Below are 23,331 nucleotides of genomic sequence, written 5' to 3' on the forward strand. Positions count from 1 at the left end.
CCTGCACAAACAAAACCAATTGATCCAGATGGTGATTTGCAGTAAAGGAAGATTTTAATGACTCCAAGTCTGCCAAACAGGAGGACAGAGGTTTATTATTACTCAAATCAGCCTCCCTAGTGGATCAGGGGTTATAGATTTTCAAGGATAGTTTCAGGGGCACAGTAAAAAGTGGGTACTGCTGATTGTTTGCGGATGGAATCATGCGGGCGGAGGGAAATAATCTGTTTGTGCTTGAATCCACCTCTAGGTGGGGACCACGTGCCTGGCTGAGCCATTAGTCGTGGGTATGGATGAGGTCAGCTGGCTGCCAGAATGCAAAGAATGAGAAACATCTCAAAAGACCAATCTCAGGTTCTACAATAGTGATGTTATCTATAGCAGCAATTAGTTACAAATTTTATAAACTCTGGCCAAATGATATTTGAGCAGTAAGGGATTATAGAAACTGTGCCTACATTTTAGCAGAATTCAGCTCCCTCCAATAATCTTAGTCTCATGGTCTGTCACCAGTTTTACAAAGGCAATCCCTGGGCAAAATAAGGGTATTAGTGTTATGGAGGAACTATTATCAATCTTGCTTCAAAGTTAAACCATAAACTAAATTCCTCCCATGGTTAGCCTGGCCTATGTCCAGGAATGAGTGAGGACAGCCAGCCTGAGACTAGATGGCAGATGGAGTCAGCCATGCTAGTTTGCTGTCACTGTTGGAATCTTTGCACTGACTCACCAGGGTGTCAGAGGCTGGACAAGTCTGCAGTCTCCAAAGCCCATAGGCTGATTTCACCCATTTCCGTCATGACTCCATCCTCAACCTACTATGAAGCTCACATTCTCCAGGCACTTCCTAGAGACTTCTGGTTTCCTGTCAGGCATATAACAAGCTTGAAATTTGTCACTTGGTTCTATCAGTAAGTAAACAGCTGAAGAAACTCAAAAGTCAACAACTTGTTAAAATCCCTCAGACATGGTCAGGCACAGTGGCTCATGCCTGTAATCCCGGCACTTTGGGAGTCTGAGGTGGGTGGATCACGAGGTCAGGAGATCGAGACGAACCTGGCAAACACGGTGAAACCTCATCTCTACTAAAAATACAAACAAATTAGCCGGGCGTGGTGGCGGCTGCCTGTAGTCCCAACTACATGGGAGGCTGAGGCAGGAGAATAGCATGAACCCGGGAGGTGTAGCTTGCAGTGAGCCAAGATCGTGCCAGTGCACTCCAGCCTGGGCAACAGAGCGAGACTGTCTCAGGAAAACAAAACAAAACAAAACAAACAACAAAAAGCTGTTAGAGAAATGAAGAATGTTTTTGATGCTTACTGGTAGACTGCACACAGCTGAGGAAAGAATCCCTAGCTTGAGGATGTTCCAATAGAAACTTCCAAAACTGAAACAGGAAAGTTCAAAAAGAGTGGGGGGAAAAAAGTGGAACAACATATTCTACTTCATATTTAATATTTTGTATTGACAATAGCAATTTTTTAAATTTTGTAGTTGTGGGATGACTACCAAAGATGTAACATACATGTAATGGGAATACTAGTGGTTTTGGGGACCTGTTAGATGTGGCCAGGGGTTGCTGTCTGATGGTTTTACTGCCTGTGCCATGTACAGTTGTTTCCTCCTGATGATGCCATTTTCATAAGTTGGGGTTCTTCGTGTGGGGGACACATGAGCCATTGGTGTATCACTTAGACACTTCCTATTTCACACAAACTGAAACTCTAGTTGTATTTCCTGAAGTTAAGAGAAAATGAAGAAAGCATTTCACATACCTGTTTTGGGCTCCTCCCCATTTTTCCTAACTCTGCACAGAAATTAGAAACAGGGAGTTCTTTCTATATTTACTAACATAACACACATCACTTCTTTTAATTCTGCATCATTCCTCCCTTTATGTAATTGACACACTGACCAGTTCTGTCTTTTTAACAGGACTCTCTCTACTTAAGGACTTGCTAATTTCAAATCATCTTTGGCATCTTTCTTTGAGCATAATGTGATCCTGCTGGAATTCACCCCACACCTAAACCTTAATTGGGTATCAAGAGAAATATTACTACCAGCAATTGATCTTAGATGTTTGGACCATCAGTAAAAATTTCCACTTGTGACAACATTTTAATGTCTCCTCCAAATTTATTTTGGTTTTGTTACTAGAGTCAGAACATAACATGACGTCTAAACTCCTGACAACTTTTTATGGGAAAATTGCGGTATTACAAATTGAGCATCCCAAATACGGAAATCCAAAACCTGAAATGCTCCCAATCCAACACTTCTGACAACTTATATGATGCTAAAAAGAAGTGCTCTGTGGAGCATTTTGGATTTAAAATTTTTCAGATTTGGGATGCTAACCCAGTACATCTACTACAAATATTCCAAAATAAAAAAATGTTAGACATCCAAAACACCTGGTTGTAAGCTTTCTGCATAAGGCACACTTTGTCTGCATGAACTGTAGGCATAAAGCTGTACAGGAGATCTCTAGATCCTCTTCATCCTGCATAACTGAAAGCACACACCCCCGGAACAATGCCTTATTCTCCCAAACCCAGCTCTTGGAAACCACTATTCTACTCTCTGATTCACTCTGGAATTCACTGAGATGAGATGCATAGAGTAGTCAAACTCGTGGAATCAGAGAGTAGAACGTCTAATGAGAGAAGGTATCTGCAAGACTTCTTCCCAAATATTGGTCTAATAGCCACCAAACACAAATGGTATGTGAGAGCTAGACTTCCATCATCTGTTCATGTTCGCCCTTTCCATCAGTCAGTTCTGCATTTGCAAACATCCACATATATTTCTAGAAAGATCCACATGGTCCTCACTTGTCCTCTACAGGGGGAAGGGAACTTCATGAACACAGAACAGGGAACATGGTCTTGGTACAAAGCTATCAGCTCTTGCTTGTCCCCTTCACTCTTTGTAGGTCATTCCTTGGACTCTGCTCTATCTTTAGAGGACACTGGCTCAAGTCAGTCACTATGAGACAGCTGGGAAAACTGCCCCACCTTGTGGCTCCATTGCCTGATGACTGAACTGACCTCCAGGCTTCACTCTGGTCTCCCCTGTGTTATTTCTGCTGAAGTACCCAGTCCCAGGCCAGGCTTCCCAGTATACAAAAGGTTTAAGGACAATGGAAAGTTCCATTATCCATCTCTATGATGTCCTTGGAAAGGGAAGCTGCAGAGAAAACATACCTGGGGGGGGGGGGGGGGGGAATAAGACTGAAACTAAGAAGATTCCAGCACTGCATGCTTCAGGTGAGGACCCCAAGGTGGGCAAGGCAGGCAGTTGGAGAGGGAGGGACTCAGAGAGGCACCAGGGGCTGTGACTACTGGTCTCATGACTTTCCATGACCCAATTCTGCTGCTCTATTCACACTTGAGAAAGTCTGTGCTGCTCCCACATACAGAAGGCAGCCTCACAATCTCTGAGCCCTCGGATTGCTATGCATCTGTCTTGTAACAAACACACCTGCCATGGAGTTTTAAGGACTTGGGTGGGCTGAGAGGTGGGAAATGCCATCTCTGATTGAAAAATGTCTTTGGAGGAATCAAAGGTGCCAAACAGGGCTATCTTCTCTCTGTTATCTGCACAGTGGAGACTCCCAAGCCCTCCATCTCCAGCAGCAACTTAAACCCCAGGGAGGCGGAGGAGACTGTGATCTTATCCTGTGATCCTGACACTCAGAATGTAAGCTACCGGTGGTGGATAAAGGGTCAGAGCCTCCCTATCAATCGCCCATGGCAGCTGTCCGAAAACAACAGGATCCTCACTCTATATGGTGTCACAAAGGATATTGCAGGACCCTATGAATGCGAAATGAAGAACCCAGTGAGTGCCAGCCGCAGTGACCCAGTCACCCTGAATCTCATCTGTGAGTATCTTCTGTTCCTCTGTGAGCCAGGCTGCCATCCCAAATACACATGGCCAGAGGCCAGGCCTCCCAGTCCCTCTCAGGTCCAAGTACAGAGACCTTTATCCCAAGACATCAAAGCTGGCCATGACTACTAAGGGTAGGCTTAGGTTTGATCAACAATTGGAGAGAAGAAGCTGCTCCTGTCAAGGGAGGCTCAGGGTCCACAGGTAATGAAGGGAGAAACAGGTGAATGTCTCAGGCTCCAGATCAGTGAACACAGCAGGGATTTGGCTGGGACTTCAGTGTTGTGACTTAGCTCACAGGGTCACTGTGGCCCTTCCACAGACCAGGATTTTCCCTTCCTTCTCACAACATCAGCTGTGACTTTGTACTCTTTCCTCCAGATGGCTTGGATGCCCCCACCATTTCTTCTTCATACACCTATTAGCACACAGGGGAAGTCCCTAGCTCTCCTGCCTCACAGACTCTCACCCACTGGCAGAGCATTCTTGGCTGATTGATGGGAATCAATTCATCCAGCAATCAACACAAGTGTTCTTTATCCCCCATATCACTAAAACATATAGAGGGGTCTATGTCTGTTTCATCCATAACTCAGCCACTGGTGGAACAAATCTCACAATCAAGAGGATCATAGTCCCTGGTAAGTGGATCCCTGGAGCTTTGGCAACATGTTTTCCAGTGAAGTCTTTCTGGCTATCAGGGAAGAGCCACCTGCCCTCTGCTAAGGAAGAGGGAAAGTCAAAAACCCAGGACAGGGAATATGTTTCTGCTTCAAAACCACCAGCCTTTGCGTGTTCCCTTCACTCTTTCTAGTTCATTCTTTAGACTATACACTAACAGTGAACAATCTGAAAGGAAATTAAGAAAAGCATTTCAATTCACATTAACATCAAAAGGAATAAAATATTTTGGGATAAGTTTAACCAAAAAGGTCAAAGGGTTATACCCTGAAAACTCCAAAACATTACTGAAAGAAACTAAAGCTGACATCAATATATGGAAAGTCATTTCATTCTCACGGACTGGAAGAATCAATATTGTTAGGAAGACAATGCTACCTAAAGTGAGCTGCAGATTCAATGCAACCACTACCAGAATCCCAGTAACATTTTTTTGCAGAATTACAAAAATCTGTCCTAAATCTGACCTGACAGGCTCTTATTAATGACTGCCACAACAGAGACACTGAGAAAAAGATGCAACCATGAAAAGGTGGAAAATGTTGATGACATAGAAAATAGCAATCAGCCTCTCTCACATCCCAAAGCCTTCAAAAATATACAATCGTAGCATGGCCAGTATGGAATTGACGAAAACTAATCACCAAGCTAGAAACGTGGTGAGAGAAAAAAAAAAGGGGCAAGAATGTATTTGGCCTATCACCTCCCACTTTTGCATACTTAACTGATGCTGAAAAGAAATGCTCACTGGAGCATTTTAGACTTTGACACTTTCAGATTTGGGATGCTAAACCAGTAAGTATATGACAAATAGTTCAGAATGAAAAAATGTCAGAAATCCAAAACACTTTTTGTAGTAAGTCTTATGCATAAGAAATACTCAGTCTGTGTGAACTATAGGCATCGAGCTGTACAGCAGATCTCTAGAACCTCCCCGTCTGGCATAACTGAAACTGCACACACATGAACAACTTCTGATTCTCCCCACTCCCAGCTCCTGACAACCAGCAGTTTCTTCTCAGATTCACTCTGGAATCCACTTACATGAGGTCCCTAGAGTAGTCAAACCCATGGAATCGGAGAGTAGAGTGTACAATGAAAGAAAATATTTGCAAAAATTCTCCCCAAATTTGTCTCATATCCATCAAACACACATGGTCCATGAGGACCAGATTTCCAGCAGTTCATTCCCATCCTTTCCACCAGTCAGTTCTGCATTTTCAAATATCCACATATATTTCTGGAAAGATCCACATAGTCCTCACCTGCCCTCTGCAGAAGGAGAGGAAACTTAAAGAACCCAGAACAGGGAACACGGTTCTGCTCCAAAGCCACCAACTCTTGCCTGTACCCTTCACTCTTTCTACATCATTCCTTGCACTCTGCTCTATCTTTGGAGGTCACTGGCTCAAGTAAGTCATCATGAAACACCTGCAAAAAACTGCGCCACCTTGTGCCTCCACTGCCTGATGACTGAACTGACCTCCAGGCTTGACTCTGGTCTACCCTGTCTTCTTTCTGCTGAAACATCCAGTCACAGGCCAGGCTGCTCAGTATCTTCAGGGTTTCAGGACAATGGGTAGTCCCATTATTACTCATCTCTAGAATGTCCTTGGAAATGGAAGCTGCAGAGAAATCACATCTAGGGGGGCAAAGTAGGATGGAATTTGGAAGGGGCCCAGCAGTTGCACATTCCAGGTAAGGAATCGAAGGTGAGCCAGCCAGAGAGCTGATTAGAGAGGGACTGGGAGGTGTACCAGGGACTGTGGCTCCCAGTGATGTGTCTGTCCATGACCCAACACTGCTGCTCAATTCACACTTGAGAAAGTCTGTGCTTCTCTAAGACAGAGCAGGTGGCCTCACAGTCTTTGAGCCCTTAGATCATCATGCATCTGTCTTGTGACACACGCACCAGCTATTGGCTTTCAAGGACTCAGGTGGGCTGAGGGGAGGGAGATGCCAACTCTGATTGAAGGATGCTCGTGGAGGAATCAAAGATGCCATACAGGACAATCTTCTCTCTGTTATCCACACAGTTCCAGGCTAAAGCAACCTGGTAAAAACAGGATCCTCATTCTAGGCAATACCACAAGAAATGACACAGGCCCCTAAAAATGTGAAATACGGGACCAAGTTGGTAGCACCCCCAGTGACCCTGTCACCCTGGATGTCCTTTGTATCTTTGATTTCTCTGTGGACCAGGCCACCCGCTAAAATCCAAACGAACTCAGGCCAGGCATCTCAGTCTCTCTCAGGTCCAAGTACAGACACTTTTGTTTCTGGACACCAGGGCTGGCCATGACTCCCTGCCTTGGGAAATTCTGGGTATGCATAGCCTCAAACAAAAATATAAGGGGAGGAGATGCTCTTGTCGTTGGAGACTTGGGGTCTACAGCCTGTGATGGGAGAAACAGATGAATACCTCAGGCTTTGGCCCAGTGAACACAGGAGCAATTTGGCTGGGCCTTGAGGGGGTATCTTGTCTCAGAGGGACACTGTGTCCCTTTAAGAGACCAGGAACATCCCCTTCCTTCAGACGACATCACCTGTGACTTTATTCTCTTTACTCCAGATGGTCCGCACGTCCCCAGCATTTTATCTTCATCCCCCTATTACCGTTCAGGAGAAAACCTCTACTTGTACTGCTTCGCGGACTCTAACCCACCGGCAGAGTATTCTTGGACGATTAATGGGAAGTTTCTGCAATCAGGACAAGAGCTCTCTATCCACCAAATTACTACAAAGCATGGCGGTATCTATGGTTGCTCCGCTCGTAACTCAGTCACTGGCCTTGAAAGTTCCACAGACAAGACGATCAAAGTCTCTGGTAAGTGGATCCCTACATCACTGGCAATAGGGTTTTAGGTGGAGTCTATCTGCCTTTCAGAGAAGACCCAGGAAAACATTTTAATTCCCAGCCTGCATCCCATTGGCACAAGCAAATCCTAAATTCTCCTTCTGAACCCTCCCAATTTGTCTCTATGGACTCTCTTCTCCTTGTTTTTCTGTTTTCTCATGGCTGACTTTGTGTCCAGCCTGAGAAAGGTAGAGAGGGGGCTTTGTCAGCCCTGAGCCCTATGTGGTGGAAGAGGCTTCACAGAGGGACAAGAAGGAGAGTCCTCAAGGTCCAGTTGCTTCTCACTGTCACCAACACAACCCTTTCTGCCACGTCTTTATTTTTTTCCCTACTGCATGACCTACAAGGAGCATCTGAGACTTTGAAACAAGCTCACATTTTTCCCCCAAATGAGAGTAGGAAACCCCTTGGATGAGAGAGGGGCAGCTCAGACCACTCTCTGCTCTGCTCCGGGCTTCTCCTGTGACTGGCCCTGCCTGACTCCAAGTGGTGTGGGACCAGCAAGTGTGGAGAAAGAGCCCTGGTGGCTTGTCCTAAATTCAGCTAAATCAAACTGCCAGTTGATGTGAAGGCTAGGCTGCAGGGAAATTAAAAGAGAGGGAGCCTTGGGGCAGACTCTTGAGCTGTGTCCTGGCTCTGAAGTCACTGGCTGTATGAGGGTGTTGGCACAGCACGTGGGACACAGCACAGAGGACAGTGAGTGATGCACACTTGGAAACATAGGGAGATTCACCTCTCGGGTTCTGCATGGCAGGAAGGGGCTATGCCAAAAAGTGTGTATTTATAGAGTGTAAGACTACCAGGACACTTTATATATATCCAATATAAGGCTTATCATTAACTAAGTGTGCAATTTAGTGTTGTGTAAACATCACACTATCCATTTCCAGAATTTTTACCTTTTACTGTATTAAACCTCTGTACCCAGTAAACAGTAACTCTCACTCCTTCTCCCCCTAACCCTTAGCACCCACCATTCTACTTTCTGTCTCTGTGTAACTGGCTATTCTATCTTTTATAAATGGAATTATATAATAATTATCCTTTCGTGTCTTGCTTATTTCAGTTAGCATAATGTCTTCAAGGTTCATCCACTTTGCACGATGTATTGGAATTTTATTCCTTGTTAAGGTTGAATAACATTTCAATGTATAGTTATACCTCATTTCCCTACCCACTTCTCTTTCTTTCTTTAATTTATTTTTATTTTTATTATTATACTTTAAGTTCTAGGGTACATGTGCATAACGTGCAGGTTTGTTACATATGTATACTTGTGCCATGTTGGTGTGTTGCACCCATCAACTCGTCAGCACCCATCAACTCGTTATTTACATCAGGTATAACTCCCAATGCAATCCCTCCCCCCAACGCCCCATTATAGGCCCCGGTGTGTGAAGTTCCCCTTCCTGAGTCCAAGTGATCCCATTGTTCAGTTCCCACCTATGAGTGAGAACATGCGGTGTTTGGTTTTCTGTTCTTGCGATAGTTTGCTCAGAATGATGGTTTCCAGCTGCATCCATGTTCCTACGAAGGATGCAAACTCATCCTTTTTTATGGCTGCATAGTATTCCATGGTATATATGTGCCACATTTTCTTAATCCAGTCTGCCACTGATGGACACTTGGGTTGATTCCAAGTCTTTGCTATTGTGAATAGTGCCACAATAAACATACGTGTGCATGTGTCTTTATAGCAGCATGATTTATAATCCTTTGGGTATATACTCAGTAATGGGATGGCTGGGTCATATGGTACATCTAGTTCTAGATCCTTGAAGAATGGCCATACTGTTTTCCATAATGGTTGAACTAGTTTACAATCCCACCAACAGTGTAAAAGTGTTCCTATTTCTCCACATCCTCTCCAGCACCTGTTGTTCCCTGACTTTTTAATGATTGCCATTCTAACTGGTGTGAGATGGTATCTCATTGTGGTTTTGATTTGCATTTCTCTGAAGGCCAGTGATGATGAGCATTTTTTCATGTGTCTGTTGGCTGTATGAATGTCTTCTTTTGAGAAATGTCTGTTCATATCCTTTGCCCACTTTTTGATGGGGTTGTTTGATTTTTTCTTGTAAATTTGTTTGAGTTCTTTGTAGGTTCTGGATATTAGCCCTCTGTCAGGTGAGCAGATTGCAAAAATTTTTCCCATTCTCTAGGTTGCCTGTTCACTCTGATAGTAGTTTCTTTTGCTGTTCTGAAGCTTTTCAGTTTAATTAGATCCCATTAGTCCATTTTGGCTTTTGCTGCTATTGCTTTTGGTGTTTTAGACATGAAGTCCTTGCCCATGCTTATGTCCTGAAGAGTACTATCTAGGTTTTCTTCTAGGGTTTTTATGGTATTATGTGTAACATTTAAGTCTCTAATCCATCTTGAATTAGTTTTCATATAAGGAGTAAGGAAAGGATCCAGTTTCAGTTTTCTACTTATGGCTAGCCAATTTTCTCAGCACTATTTATTAAATAGGGAATCCTTTCCCCATTTCTTGTTTTTCTCAGGTTTGTCAAAGATCAGATGGCTGTAGATGTTTGGTGTTATTTCTGAGGACCCTGTTCTGTTCCATCGGTCTATATCTCTGCTTTGGTACCAGTACCACGCTGTTTTGGTTACTGTAGCCTTGTAGTATAGTTTCAAGTGAGATAGCGTGATGCCTCCAGCTTTGTTCTTTTGACTTAGGATTGTCTTGGCAATGTGGGCTCTTTTTTGGTTCCATATGAACTTTAGAGCAGTTTTTTTCCAATTCTGTGAAGAAACCCATTGGTAACTTGATGGGGATGGCATTGAATCTATAAATTACCTTGGGCAGTATGGCCATTTTCACGATATTGATTCTTCCTATCCATGAGCATGGTATGTTCTTCCATTTGTTTGTGTCCTCTTTTATTTCACTGAGCAGTGGTTTGTAGTTCTCCTTGAAGGGGTCCTTTACATCCCTTGTAAGTTGGATTCCTAGGTATTTTATTCTCTTTGAAGCAATTGTGAATGGAAGTTCATTCATGATTTGGCTCTCTGTTTGTCTGTTACTGGTGTATAAGAATGCTTGTGAGTTTTGCACATTGATTTTGTATCCTGAGACTTTGCTGAAGTTGCTTATCAGCTTAAGGAGATTTTGGGCTGAGTCCATGGGGTTTTCTAAAGATACAATCATGTCATCTGCAAACAGGGACAATTTGACTTTTTCTTTTCCTAACCGAATACTCTTTATTTCTTTCTCATGCCTGATTGCCCTAACCAGAACTTCCAACACTACATTGAATAGCAGTGGTGAGAGAGGGCATCCCTGTCTTGTGCCAGCTTTCAAAGAGAATTTTTCCATTTTTTTCCATTCAGTATGATCTTGGCTGTGGGTTTGTCATTAATAGCTCTTATTATTTTGAGATACTTTCCACCAATACCGAATTTATTGAGAGTTCTTTTTTTAGCATGAAGGGCTGTTGAATTTTGTCAAAGGCCTTTTCTGCATCTATTGAGATAATCATGTGGTTTTTGTCTTTGGTTCTGTTTATATGCTGGGTTACGTTTATTGATTTGTGTATGTTGAACCAGCCTTCAATCCCAGGGATGAAGCCCACTTGATCATGGTGGATAAGCTTTTTGATGTGCTGCTGGATCCGGTTTGCCAGTATTTTATTGAGGTTTTTTTCATCGATATTCATCAGGGATATTGGTCTAATATTCTCTTTCTTTGTTGTGTCTCTGCCAGGCTTTGGTATCAGAATGATTTTGACCTCATAAAATGAGTTAGGGAGGACTACCTCTTTTTCTATTGATTGGAATAGTTTCAGAAAGAATGGTACCAGATCCTCCTTGTACCTCTGGTAGAATTCAGCTGTGAATCCATCTGAATCTGGACTTTTTTTGGTTGGTAGGCTATTAATTATTTCCTCAATTTCAGAGCCTGCTATTGGTCTATTCAGGGATTCAAGTTCTTCCTGGTTAATCTTGGGAGAGTGCAAGTGTCCAGGAAATTATCCATTTCTTCTAGATTTTCTAGTTTATTTGCGTAGAGGTGTTCATAGTATTCTCTGATGGTAGTTTGTATTTCTGTGGGGTCGGTGGTGATATCCCCTTTATCATTTTTTATTGCATCTATTTGATTCTTCTCTCTTTTCTTCTTTATTATTCTTGCTAGCAGTCTGTCAATTTTGTTGATCTTTTCAAAAAACCAACTCCTGGATTCATTGATTTTTTTGGAGGGTTTTTTGTGTCTCTAACTCCTTCAGTTCTACTCTGATCTTAGTTATTTCTTGCTTTCTGCTAGCTGTTGAATGCGTTTGCTCTTGCTTCTCTAGTTCTTTTAATTGAGATGTTAGAGTGTCAATTTTAGATCTTGCCAGCTTTCTCTTGAGGACATTTAGTGCTATAAATTTCCCTCTACACACTGCTTTAAATGTGTCCCAGAGATTCTGGTATGTTGTACCCTTGTTCTCATTGGTTTCAAAGAACATCTTTATTTCTGCCTTCGTTTTGTTATGTACCCAGTAGTCATTCAGCAGCAGGTTGTTCAGTTTCCATGTAGTTGAGCGGTTTTGATTGAGTTTCTGAGTCCTGAGTTCTAGTTTGATTGCACTGTGGTCTGAGAGAGAGTTTGTTATAATTTCTGTTCTTGTACATTTGCTGAGGAGTGCTTTACTTCCAATTATGTGGTCAATTTTGGAATAGGTGTGATGTGGTGCTGAGAAGAATGTATATTCTGTTGATTTGGGGTGGAGAGTTCTATAGATGTCTATTAGGTCTGCTTGCTGCAGAGATGAGTTCAATTCCTGGATATCCTTGTTAACTTTCTGTCTCGTTGATCTGTCTAATGTTAACATTGGGGTGTTGAAGTCTCCCATTATTATTGTATGGGAGTCTAAGTCTCTTTGTAAGTCTCTAAGGACTTGCTTTATGAATCTGGGTGCTCTTGTATTGGGTGCATATATATTTAGGATAGTTAGCTCTTCCTGTTGAATTGATCCCCTTACCATTATGTAATGGCCTTCTTTGTCTCTTTTGATCTTGGATAGTTTAAAGTCTGTTTCATCAGAGACTAGTATTGCAACCCCTGCTTTTTTTTGTTCTCCATTTGCTTGGTAGATCTTCCTCCATCCCTTTATTTTGAGCCTATGTATGTCTCTGCATGTGAGATGGGTCTCCTGAATACAGCAGACTGATGGGTCTTGACTCTTTATCCAGTTTGCCAGTCTGTGTCTTTTAATTGGAGCATTTAGTCCATTTACATTTAAGGTTAATATTGTTATGTGTGAACTTGATCCTGCCATTATGATATTAACTGGTTATTTTGTTCGTTAGTTGATGCAGTTTCTTCCTAGCATCGATGGTCTTTACATTTTGGCATGTTTTTGCAATGGCTGGTATCGGTTGTTCCTTTCCATGTTTAGGGCTTCCTTCAGGGTCTCTTGTAAGACAGGCCTGGTGGTGACAAAATCTCTAAGCATTTGCTTATCTGTGAAGGATTTTATTTCTCTTTCAGTTACGAAACTTAGTTTGGCTGGATATGAAATTCTAGGTTGAAAATTCTTTTCTTTAAGAATGTTGAATATTGGCCCCCACTCTCTTCTGGCGTGTAGAGTTTCTGCCAAGAGATATGCTGTTAGTCTGATGGACTTCCCTTTGTGGGTAACCCGACCTTTGTCTCTGGCTGCCCTTAAGATTTTTTCCTTCATTTCAACTTTGGTGAATCCGGCAATTATGTGTCTTGGACTTGCTCTTTTCGAGGAGTATCTTTGTGGCATTCTCTGTATTTCCTGAATTTGAATGTTGGCCTGCCCTACTAGGTTGGGGAAGTTCTCGTGGATGATATCCTGAAGAGTGTTTTCCAACTTGGTTCCATTTCCCCCCTTGGTTTCAGGCACCCCAATCAGATGTAGATTTAGTCTTTTTACATAATCCCATGCTTCTTGCAGGCTATGTTCATTTCTTTTTCTTCTTTTTTCTTTTGATTTCTCTTCTTGCTTCATTTCATTCATTTGATCCTCAATCGCTGATACTCTTTCTTCCAGTTGATCGAGTTGTTTACTGAAGCTTGTGCATTTGTCAAGTATTTCTCATTTTATGGTTTTCATCTTTGTCAGGTCATTTATGGCCTTCTCTGCATTAATTATTCTAGTTATCAATTCTTCCACTCTTTTTTCAAGAATTTTAGTTTCTTTTTGCTGGGTCCGTAATTCCTCCTTTAGCTCTGAGAAGTTTGATGGACTGAAGTTTTCTTCTCTAATCTCGTCAAAGTCATTCTCCATCCAGCTTTGATCCATTGCTGGCGATGAGCTGTGCTCCTTTGCAGGGGGAGATGCACTCTTATTTTTTGTATTTCCAGCTTTTCTGCCCTGCTTCTTCCCCATCTTTGTGGTTTTATCTGCCTCTGGTCTTTGATGATGGTGATGTACTGATGGGGTTTTGGTGTAGGTGTGCTTCCTGTTTGATAGTTTTCCTTCTAACAGTCAGGACCCTCAGCTGTAGGTCTGTTGGAGATTGCTTGAGGTCCACTCCAGACCCTGTTTGCCTGGGTATCAGCAGCAGAGGCTGCAGAAGATAGAATATTGCTAAACTGCAAGTGTACCTGTCTGATTCTTGCTTTGGAAGCTTCCTCTCAGGGGTGTAGTCCACCGTGTGAGGTGTGGGGTGTCGGTCTGGCCCTAGTCGGGGATGTCTCCCAGTTAGGCTACTCAGGGGTCAGGGACCCACTTGAGCAGGCAGTCTGTCCATTCTCAGATCTCAACCTCCATGTTGGGAGATCCACTGCTCTCTTCAAAGCTGTCAGACAGAGTCGTTTGCATCTGCAGAGGTTGCTGCTGCTTTTTTTTTTTTGTTGTTGTTGTTGTTGTTTAGCTCTGCCCTGTCCCCAGAGGTGGAGTCTATAGAGGCACGCTTCCTTGAGCTGCTATGAGCTCCACCCAGTTCGAGCTTTCCAGTGGCTTTGTTTACCTACTTAAGCCTCAGCAATGGCGGGTGCCCCTCCCCCAGCCTAGCTACTGCCTTGCCCTTGGATGGCAGACTGCTGTGCTAGTAATGATGTGGGCTCTGTGTGCCTGGGACCCTCCCGGCCAGGTGTGGGATATAATCTTCTGGTGTGCCCGTTTGATAAGACCTTTGGTAAAGTGCAGTATTGGGGTGGGAGTTACCCGATTTTCCAGATGTTGTGTGTCTCAGTTTCCGTGGCTAGGAAAAGGGTTTCCCTTCCTGCTCGTGCTTTCCAGGTGAGGCGATGCCTCACCCTGCTTCAGCTGTCGCTGGTCGGGCTGCAGCAGCTGACCAGCATCGACTGTCCAGCACTCCCTAGTGAGGTGAACCCAGTACCTCAGTTGAAAGTGCAGAAATCACCAGTCTTCTGTGTCGCTCGCGCTGGGAGTTGGAAACTGGATCTGTTCCTATTCAGCTTTCTTGCTCCGCCCCCCCACTTATCTTTCAATGGACTTTTCCATTGTTTCCACTTTTGGCTATTGTGTGTCATGCTTCTCTGAACATCAATGTGCAAATATTTGTTCAAATTTCTTTCAATTCTATAGGGAGTATGTCCAGAAGTGGAATTGCTGGATCAAATGGTAATTTATTGTTTAAATTTTTGAGAAACAGCCACACCACTTTTTACAGTGGCTATAACATTTCCCATTCTCATCAGCAATGCACTGGAGTTCCAACTTTTCCATCTATTTGAAAACACTTGTTGTTTTGTGTTGCTGTCATTGTTTTTGTTTATCAAAGCCATCCTAAAGTGAGTGAGGTGGTGTCACATTGTGGTTTTGATTTGCATATCTCTAAGTATTCCTGATGCTGAGGAGCTTTGCTTGGGCTTATTGGATATTTGTATATCTTCCTTGGAGAAAACTCTATTTTAATCCTTGGTTCATTTTTTAATTGTGTTTTTGGATGTTTGCTGTTGTTAACTTGTAGTTTTTTGTGTATTCTGGAAATTAATTTCTTATCACACTTGTAATTTGCAAATATTTTTCTCATTTCATGGGTTGCCTTCTTACTTTCTTGAGAATGTTCTTCAATATATAAAAGGTTTTGATTTTTTTGAAGTCCAATGTATCCATTTTATTTGTTGCCTATGCTTTTGTTGTTACAACCAAGAAATCATTATGAAATGCAATATCATGAAGTTTTTGTCCTATGTTTTCTTCTAAGAGTTGTATAGATTTTGCTCTTACATTTAGATCTTTGATCTATTGTGGGTTAATTTTTGTATATGATGCTAGGTAAAGGTTCCACTCATTCTTGCCCTTGGATATCCAGCTTTTCCAATACCATTTGGTGAGAATACTATCCTTTCCCCATTGAACGATCTTGGCACACTCTGTGGAAATCATTTGGCCATATATGCAAGTATTTCTTTCTGGAGTCTCTGTTCCATTTCATTAATTTCTATGTCCTCCTTTATGCCAGTACCACACTGTATTGGTTACAGGGGCTTTGTAGTAAATGCTGAAATCAGGAAGTGTGAGTCCCCCAGCTTCATTCTTCCTGTTCAAAGTTGTTGGTCTATTTAGGGTCATGAGTTTCAATATAAATTTTAGGACGTATTTTTCTTTTACTGCAAAAATGTCACTGAGATTCTGATAGGAATTATATTGAATCTGCAGCTCACTTTGGGTTTCATTGTCCTCCTGACAATAGTGAGCCTTCTAATTCATGAAAACAAAATATCTTTCATTTTATTGGTATTATCATTAAGCAATATTTTATGGATTTCAGGTATAATCATTTCACCTCTTTGGTTAAACTTACTCCTAAATATTTTATTCTTTATGATCTTAATACAAATTAAATTTTTTTTCCTTAATTTCCCTTCGGATTGTCCATGGTTAGTGTATTGAAATATGACTGATGTTTGAATGTTGATTTTGTATTGTGGAACATTACTGAATTCATTTATCAGTTCTAACAGGTTTGTTCCATCTTTAGAATTTTCGAGATATAAGTTCAAGTTATCTGTGAACCGAAATAGTTTTACTCCTTTCTTCCAATTTGAATGTCTTTTTAAAAATACTTGCCTAATTTTTCTGACTAGACCTTTCAATACTACATTGAATAGAAGTGTCCAAAGCAACAACCTTGTCTTGTTCCTGCTCATACAGGGAAAGCTTTCAGTCTTTCTCCATTGAGTTTGATGTTAGCATTGTGTTTTTCACATATTGCCCTTATGTTGAAGTGGTTTCCTTCCATTCTTAGTTAGAATGTTTTTATTATGAAAAAATATTGAATTTCATCAAATGCTTTTATTGATTCAATCTTATTACTGATTATAGTTCTATTCATATTTTTGGGTTTGTCTAGGAATTTGTCTATTCCATCTAGGATATACAATTTATTGGCATACAATTATTTACAGTACTTTCATAATCATTATTTTATTAGAATTGGTAGTAATCATTTCGTTTTCTGTTTTTTCTTTTTTCTTTTTCTTTTTTTCTTTTTTTAGAGAGAGAGACAGCCGCTCACTCTGTAGGCCAGCCCAGGCTGAAATACAGTGGTGTGAATATGCCTCACTGCAGCCTCAACTTTCTGGTCTCAAGCAATTCTCCTTCTTCAGCTCCCCAAGATACTAGGACTACAGATGCATGCCATTATGCCCAGCTAATTGGTTTTAAATTTTTTTTGTAGAGACTGGGTCTCCCCAGGTTACCTATGCTGGTCCAAACACCTGGCCTCAAGATATCCTCCCATTGTGACCTTCCAAAGTGCTAGGATTAAAAGATGACCCACCATGCTAGGACTCCATTTTCATTTCTGATTTTAGTAATTTTAATCTTGTCTCTTTTTTTTCTTAGTCTAGTTAATGGCCGTCAATTTTGTTGATTTTATTTTGAAGAATCAACTTTGGTTTCATTAATTTACTGTATTCTTTTTCCATTCTCCATTTTATTTTTATCCACTCTAATCCATATTGTTTACTTCATTCACTGTGCTTGGGTTTAGTATATTCTTTCATACCCTGAAGTATGAGAGAGCTTGCTTCATACCATTCTTTTAAAGGTTTCATGCAGTCAATGAAACAAGATGCCACACACAGACGAACCAACGTCAGCTGCTATATTACTACTGTCATCATTAGCCTTGAGGTAAAATAGTCCCAGAATGAAATCTCAGATCCTCCTATTAGGAGCCATATGACACCAGGAAAGTTTTTACACTACTCTAAGCTTCTGTCTTTTCATCAGCAATATGGAAATAATATGTAACTGACAGGGTTATTGTGTGAATTAAATGAGGTACAGGTAAAGTATTTAGCACAGGGCCTGGCACATAAGATGTGCCCTTCAAGAGTACCTACTTCCATATATATATCGAAAAAGAGGTAACACATAAAACACTAGGACATGGATACTGACTACTTGTGGGAGAGAAAGAAAAAAATCTAAGTGTAAAGAATCAATCCTGGTATGTTTGTTTTTACCAACTGAGATGCATGCAGGATAGGACTAGACAAATAAGATAAATTATCAGGGAAGACACCTGTGAGGGAATGTGGGGGAAGCATGAAGGTAGTATGGGAGAACCCACAGACCACTATGCAAAGCTGAATCCTGTGAAAAAGAAAGGGAAAGAAATTTAAGGTATCAATGCAGTTCTAAGAGAGTTTTTGCAAGGCCGATGGGGAGTCCTCCAACCAGTCACCCATTAGATTTAAAGAGAGCCTGAGAGAACTAGGCGTGCTTACACATCCTTGCTGGGAGCCTGTGTGAAGGAAGTTTTCTATGCAAAGGAGGTGGTGAATTTGAAATGCACTGACCTGGGCCTTCTGTCAATCAGGTCCCTGCTATGGAAACCTGGCAGGGTCTCATTTATTGTTGCCACCACAGAGACACTGAGATAAAGATGCCACCATGAAAAGGTGTAAAGGTGGACAGTTCTACTGACATAGAAAATAGCGATCAGCCTTTCACACATCTGAAAGCTTTCTGAAATATCTGAGTGTAGTAGAGAATTGACAGAGGACTGATAAAAAACCTAGAAACATGGTGAGAGGGGAAAAAAACTGCAGGAATATAATCATCTCCCATCAAGTTTCCAACAGAAATAATGCATTCCTTGAAGAAACAATTATAGGCTACCTCATGTTACATGCTGGTTCCTGAGGCTCCCCCATGTAAAGTAACATCATCTCCATTTCTTCTTTTCTTTTCTTTCCATGACAGCTTCTTTCGGAAGAGGACATCTATCCTGGCATTAATCCGACAAAGCAGCCGTGATGTCATTTCTGTATTTCAGGAAGTCTGGCAGGTATGATGGCCTTTTCTCTTGTCCAGTTTCTTGCAGGGCTGACTGCCATGCTTAGGAGAGGGAAAAGATGTATTTGCCTGATTCTGGGACTGGATCTCCTCCTTCCTCCACCAAACTCCTGCTTCTCAGCACTAATTCCTGCAGTTTCCTTTCTCCCTGGCCTTTATGCTTCCTCTACACCAATGTCTTTTAGACATCATTGTCTCCAGCTTCTGCTCATTTATTTCTCAGATTCATATGAGAAACACAATTTCACATTATGAAACCCTCTTCATTATTTTTCACATCTCTCAATAGTGTAATTCTCTCCATTCTCATAAAGACCAATCACTTTTCAAAGTGTTGCTTGACTTCTTGTGTCCAGACTTTAAAACCTTCCTTGCATATGACTGCCTCTTTACCCTTCTAAAATCTAGTTAATTCACTTAATCAAGAATCTCCAGGGGTCTACACTAGCCTATTTGGTAAGTTCACATTTCTTCTATTTACTAATCCTTCTCACTTCCTTTACCTCTACTTCCTAGTATAATTCTTCTGTCCTAATTAGAACTGTCTTCCTACACATCCCTGCCCCTCCACCCATATAGGTGTAAAATTCTTTGTTCCAATGCTTTGCCTAAAAACAGGATGAACTCCCCTCCACCATCTGCACTACAGACTTAACCACACCCTTCATCACAAGCAATCTCTGATCTCGTGGAGAAAAAAGACTTTAGGATTAGCCTGTGAACCTGAGACTCAGAACACAATGTATGTGTGGTGGAGACCTTTTCCTGATGACTAATTCACTTGTTCAAAAAAGATACAAAAATGAAGAAGGCAAGGTCCCTACCCCAGGGCACATAAAGCATAAGACAGGAAATGAGATCTGAAATTCATCACGATATCAAAATAGCAAAAAAGTGAAGGCCACAAGAAATCAGAGAAATCTGAAGGGAAATATACCTACACATTGGAATCACTGGAAAACATTTTTAAAACTGGATGCTCAAGCCCCACCCAAGAGTTTCAGTTTAAAGGTCTGGAGAGGGACCCAGGCACTGGTAATTTTTAAGTCTTCCCTGACACTACTACCATGTAATGAGGATGGAGAACTGTTGTTGTAATAGGTAGAATTTCCAACTAAGTCAATGATTTTCAAGTAGAAGTACTGGAATTACCTAAGTATGTTTTTGAACATATATAAGACTTTCCTTTTTTGCCCTAATTATTAATGAGTTACACCAAGAACTCAGTAATCCAATTGGGAAACAGAAGCTGAATGGAAAAGCCACCTTATTTTATATGTTAAAATATATATAAAGCATTTTCAAATAAGTAATAAGTGTTGCTAAACCTTCTCTAAATAACATTTATGGGAATGTTAATAATATGACTATCCTAGGCTGGACGCAGTGGCTCATGCCTGTAATCCCAGCACTTTGGGAGGCAAGGCCGGCAGATCATGAGGTCAGGAGATCGAGACCATCCTGGCTAACACGGTGAAACCCCGTCTCTACTAAAAACACAAAAACAAAATTCGTCGGGTGTGGTGGCAGGCGCCTGTAGTCCCAACTACTCCGGAGTCTGAGGCAGGAGAATGGTGTGAGCCCGGAGGTGGAGTTTGCAGTGAGCAGAGATCCTGTCACTGCACTCCAGCCTGGGCAACAGAGTGAGATTCCTTCTCATGGAAAAAAAAATTTAAAAATTTTAAGAAATGAGTTCTAAAAACTGTATGAAATTTCTGGAAATCGAATATGGTATCAGTTATAGTGTCATATGCCACAGAAGGAACTAGATTTCTATGTGAGCTGTGTCTTTACCATAATAAACCTAATAAAAATCTCATTAGATTTTTAACCATGGTCATTTTAAATCTTTGTCATTTGCAGACAGTTGCTTTGATTCTTCCTCGAAGTATTTACAATCAGCTACAGTCCAAAATTGCTTTTTCTTTGAGTAGATACATGGAAAAGACTCTGACGATGACTCTTGAATACAAGTTTCTGATAACTTCAGGATCATACCACTGAACTCTTTGAGGACTTTCAAAATTTTAATGAACAGGCTGACACCTTCATGAAATTCAGGACAAAGAGGAAAAAATCTCAGTTATATTGGACTTAATAATCAAAAGGATAATGTTCTCACAATTTTTTGTTTGAAAATGTGCTGCTTCTTTGAATGTTTTATTCTCCAGATTTATGAACTTTCTCTTTTAAGCTCTTTATACTTTACAACAATTTGATAAAGTATACTTTTGTAAACAAAAGTTGAAACATTTGCTTTTGTTCCCAATCTGAGTGCCCCAGAAATGGGAAACTATTCATGAGTATTTGTATCCTTACGGTAATAAAGTTATTTGCACAAGTTCAGTAAGAATCTACTCTCTTTATAACAGGACACATTTGAAACACTGGTTATATTACTAAGGCTTTGACTGGGATGTTCTATTTGAGAATATACATAGAATAAACTCATAGGGAATGCAGGGAAATTCTGAAGTTGGCCTTGATTTGGCTTCCTAGCCTCAAGAGGTTTTTGGAAGCTTAATCTGAGAGTCTTATAAAACTTCTAACAAAGCAAAGTTTAAAAATATCCCCTATGGTCCATTGCTACTCTTGCTGAACTTAGGTAAAAAATCTAGGCAAGTTTGGTGAGAGTCAACCTATTTTGTAAACAATTCATCCTACTGGAAATATCTTTGGTAAAAATACAGACTCCTATATAGAGAAAAATTATGTTGAAAAGAAAAACTGTAGTACACCTGTTACCAGACTGAACCACTGTTCATCATCTTTGAGCATTTATAATTTACTGGTAGACTGGACTGGACCCTGAATTCTTTAGTTCTTCCAATTAAATTTTCTGTAGTAAAATCACTAGGAACAAGAACAGCTCTGTTCCTGAGACTCTTACCTCTCTTAATTTGTTCTTGCTGATGCTTGTCTCCTTTGCTTCCCAGAATAATGCTGTACTTAGGATTTCACAAGGAGTAGCTTCTGAGAGTAAGTTAACAGTGTCAGATATATGATGTCAACAACATTATTATTTTTTTAAGGTAGAGTTTCTCTCTTGTTGTCCAAGCTGGGGTGCCATGGCAAAATCTTGACTCACCACAACCTCTACCTCCTCGGTTCAAGTGAATCTCCTGCGCCAGCCTCCCTAGTATCTGGGATTATAGGCAAGTGCCACGATACCAGGCTAATTTTGTACTTTTAGTAGAGACCAGGTTTCTACATATTGATCAGGCTGGTCTCGAACTCCCGACCTCAGTTGATCCACAAGCCTTGGATTCCCAACGTGCTGGGATTAGAGGCAGAAGCCACTACACCTGGCCCACACATTTTTACAAAACAGGAGATCCTTTAGTCCACCCAAAGGCTGACATTAGCTGCATCTTTAACACAACTTTTTCCTCAAATATATGGAGTTTTTTTTTAGGCTTCTACTTGTATACTTACCTATTCTTCTCACTCCCTGTTTTAATTTAACATAGGCATGCAGTACCTAGAAAATAGAATTGCTCTCTACCAGCTAAGCAGGGGGGAGCCTGTGCAGTTTCTGACACATCTTGTTGCACATGGATAAATACATCGGGTATTGTAGAGACTCAGTTTTAACAATCAACAAATGTGCTTCCTGCTTAAAATGACTAGACTCTTCTGGCTTCTTCTTTGATCTATTCTATTGTAGTCAATTTGCATCTTGCGTAAGGTGCATATTCCAAACTCTTGATATTTTCATCCTGATAGTCATACTGGAAGTCTCCCTCCTGTGGTGCAATCTACAAACATTTTTATTTGTGTGCAAATATTTGTGTGCAGCCATCCTTCAAATACCAAATTGTTTCTCTTGGGCTGGAATTTGAAAACACAAAGAAATGTGTGGTTTATGGGCCAGGTGCAGTGGCTCACATCTGTAATCCCAGCTCTTTCAGAGGCCACGGCAGGTGGCTCACAAAGTCTAGAATTTGAGGCCAGCCTTGTCAATATTGTGAAACCCTATCTCTACTAAAAATACAAAAATTATATGGCTGTGGTGGTGCGTACCTGTAGTCCTGTAAGGAGACCCCCCTGAAACCATTGCTATGGAACAAAAGATGAAATGCTCCTGATTGTTGTAAATTCAAAATTGCATGCAGGATTGTGTAAAGACAATGCCAGGATGGGCTGCCAGAAGGAGCCGACTGTGCGTGATGTACTTCCCCCTGTAGGGAGCCTATAAATGGACGTGTAGTCACGGAGGTTTCACATCACCAAGATTCCTATCCCAGAAAGTAAATGTTCATAGCTCTGGGAATGGAATGCAACCCTTGTGGAGAGCCTATAAACTTACACATGAGGGGCGCATGTTCATATGGACAAGATAGGATTATAAATACCCTTAGCTTGCTACCGCTCTTCTAGGTCTCTTCAGGGTTTAGGCATATTCCCTTCTGAGAATTTTTTGGTTTAACTGGTTGTCTAGCTTCACGTCCTGTTTCTATTGATTGTTTGGAATGAGCTTTTCCTGCAACTGTTACTGCTGAATAATATCTTGCTAATCATAGGATATGGATAGACTGTGTTTCTGTTTTAAGGCCCTGTTAGAAATTACTGATGCACACACTATGTTGTAAATTCTTATCTCTCTATACTGTATTTCTGCATACCGATGTTAAGTTAAAGAATTATTTCAACCCCATGTGACCA

The 23,331-nt window shown here is 41.2% G+C and overlaps 1 protein-coding gene across 1 annotated transcript in view; it reads left to right on the forward strand.

Moving 5' to 3' along the window:
* LOC111529239 (pregnancy-specific beta-1-glycoprotein 2-like) overlaps window positions 1-20,633 on the forward strand; it is a 93,669-nt gene extending 73,036 nt beyond the window's left edge. Inside the window, exons 3-6 of the mRNA XM_026447336.2 lie at window positions 3,611-3,889; window positions 7,148-7,402; window positions 18,574-18,658; window positions 20,530-20,633. Coding sequence (XP_026303121.1) covers window positions 3,611-3,889; window positions 7,148-7,402; window positions 18,574-18,608 — 569 coding nt within the window. The 3' untranslated portion in view covers window positions 18,609-18,658; window positions 20,530-20,633. The remainder of the gene's footprint in view (window positions 1-3,610; window positions 3,890-7,147; window positions 7,403-18,573; window positions 18,659-20,529) is intronic.
* Window positions 20,634-23,331: the final 2,698 nt, after the last annotated feature.

The sequence above is a fragment of the Piliocolobus tephrosceles genome, chromosome 21 (assembly GCF_002776525.5).
Source record: "Piliocolobus tephrosceles isolate RC106 chromosome 21, ASM277652v3, whole genome shotgun sequence".
Lineage (NCBI taxonomy): Eukaryota > Metazoa > Chordata > Mammalia > Primates > Cercopithecidae > Piliocolobus > Piliocolobus tephrosceles.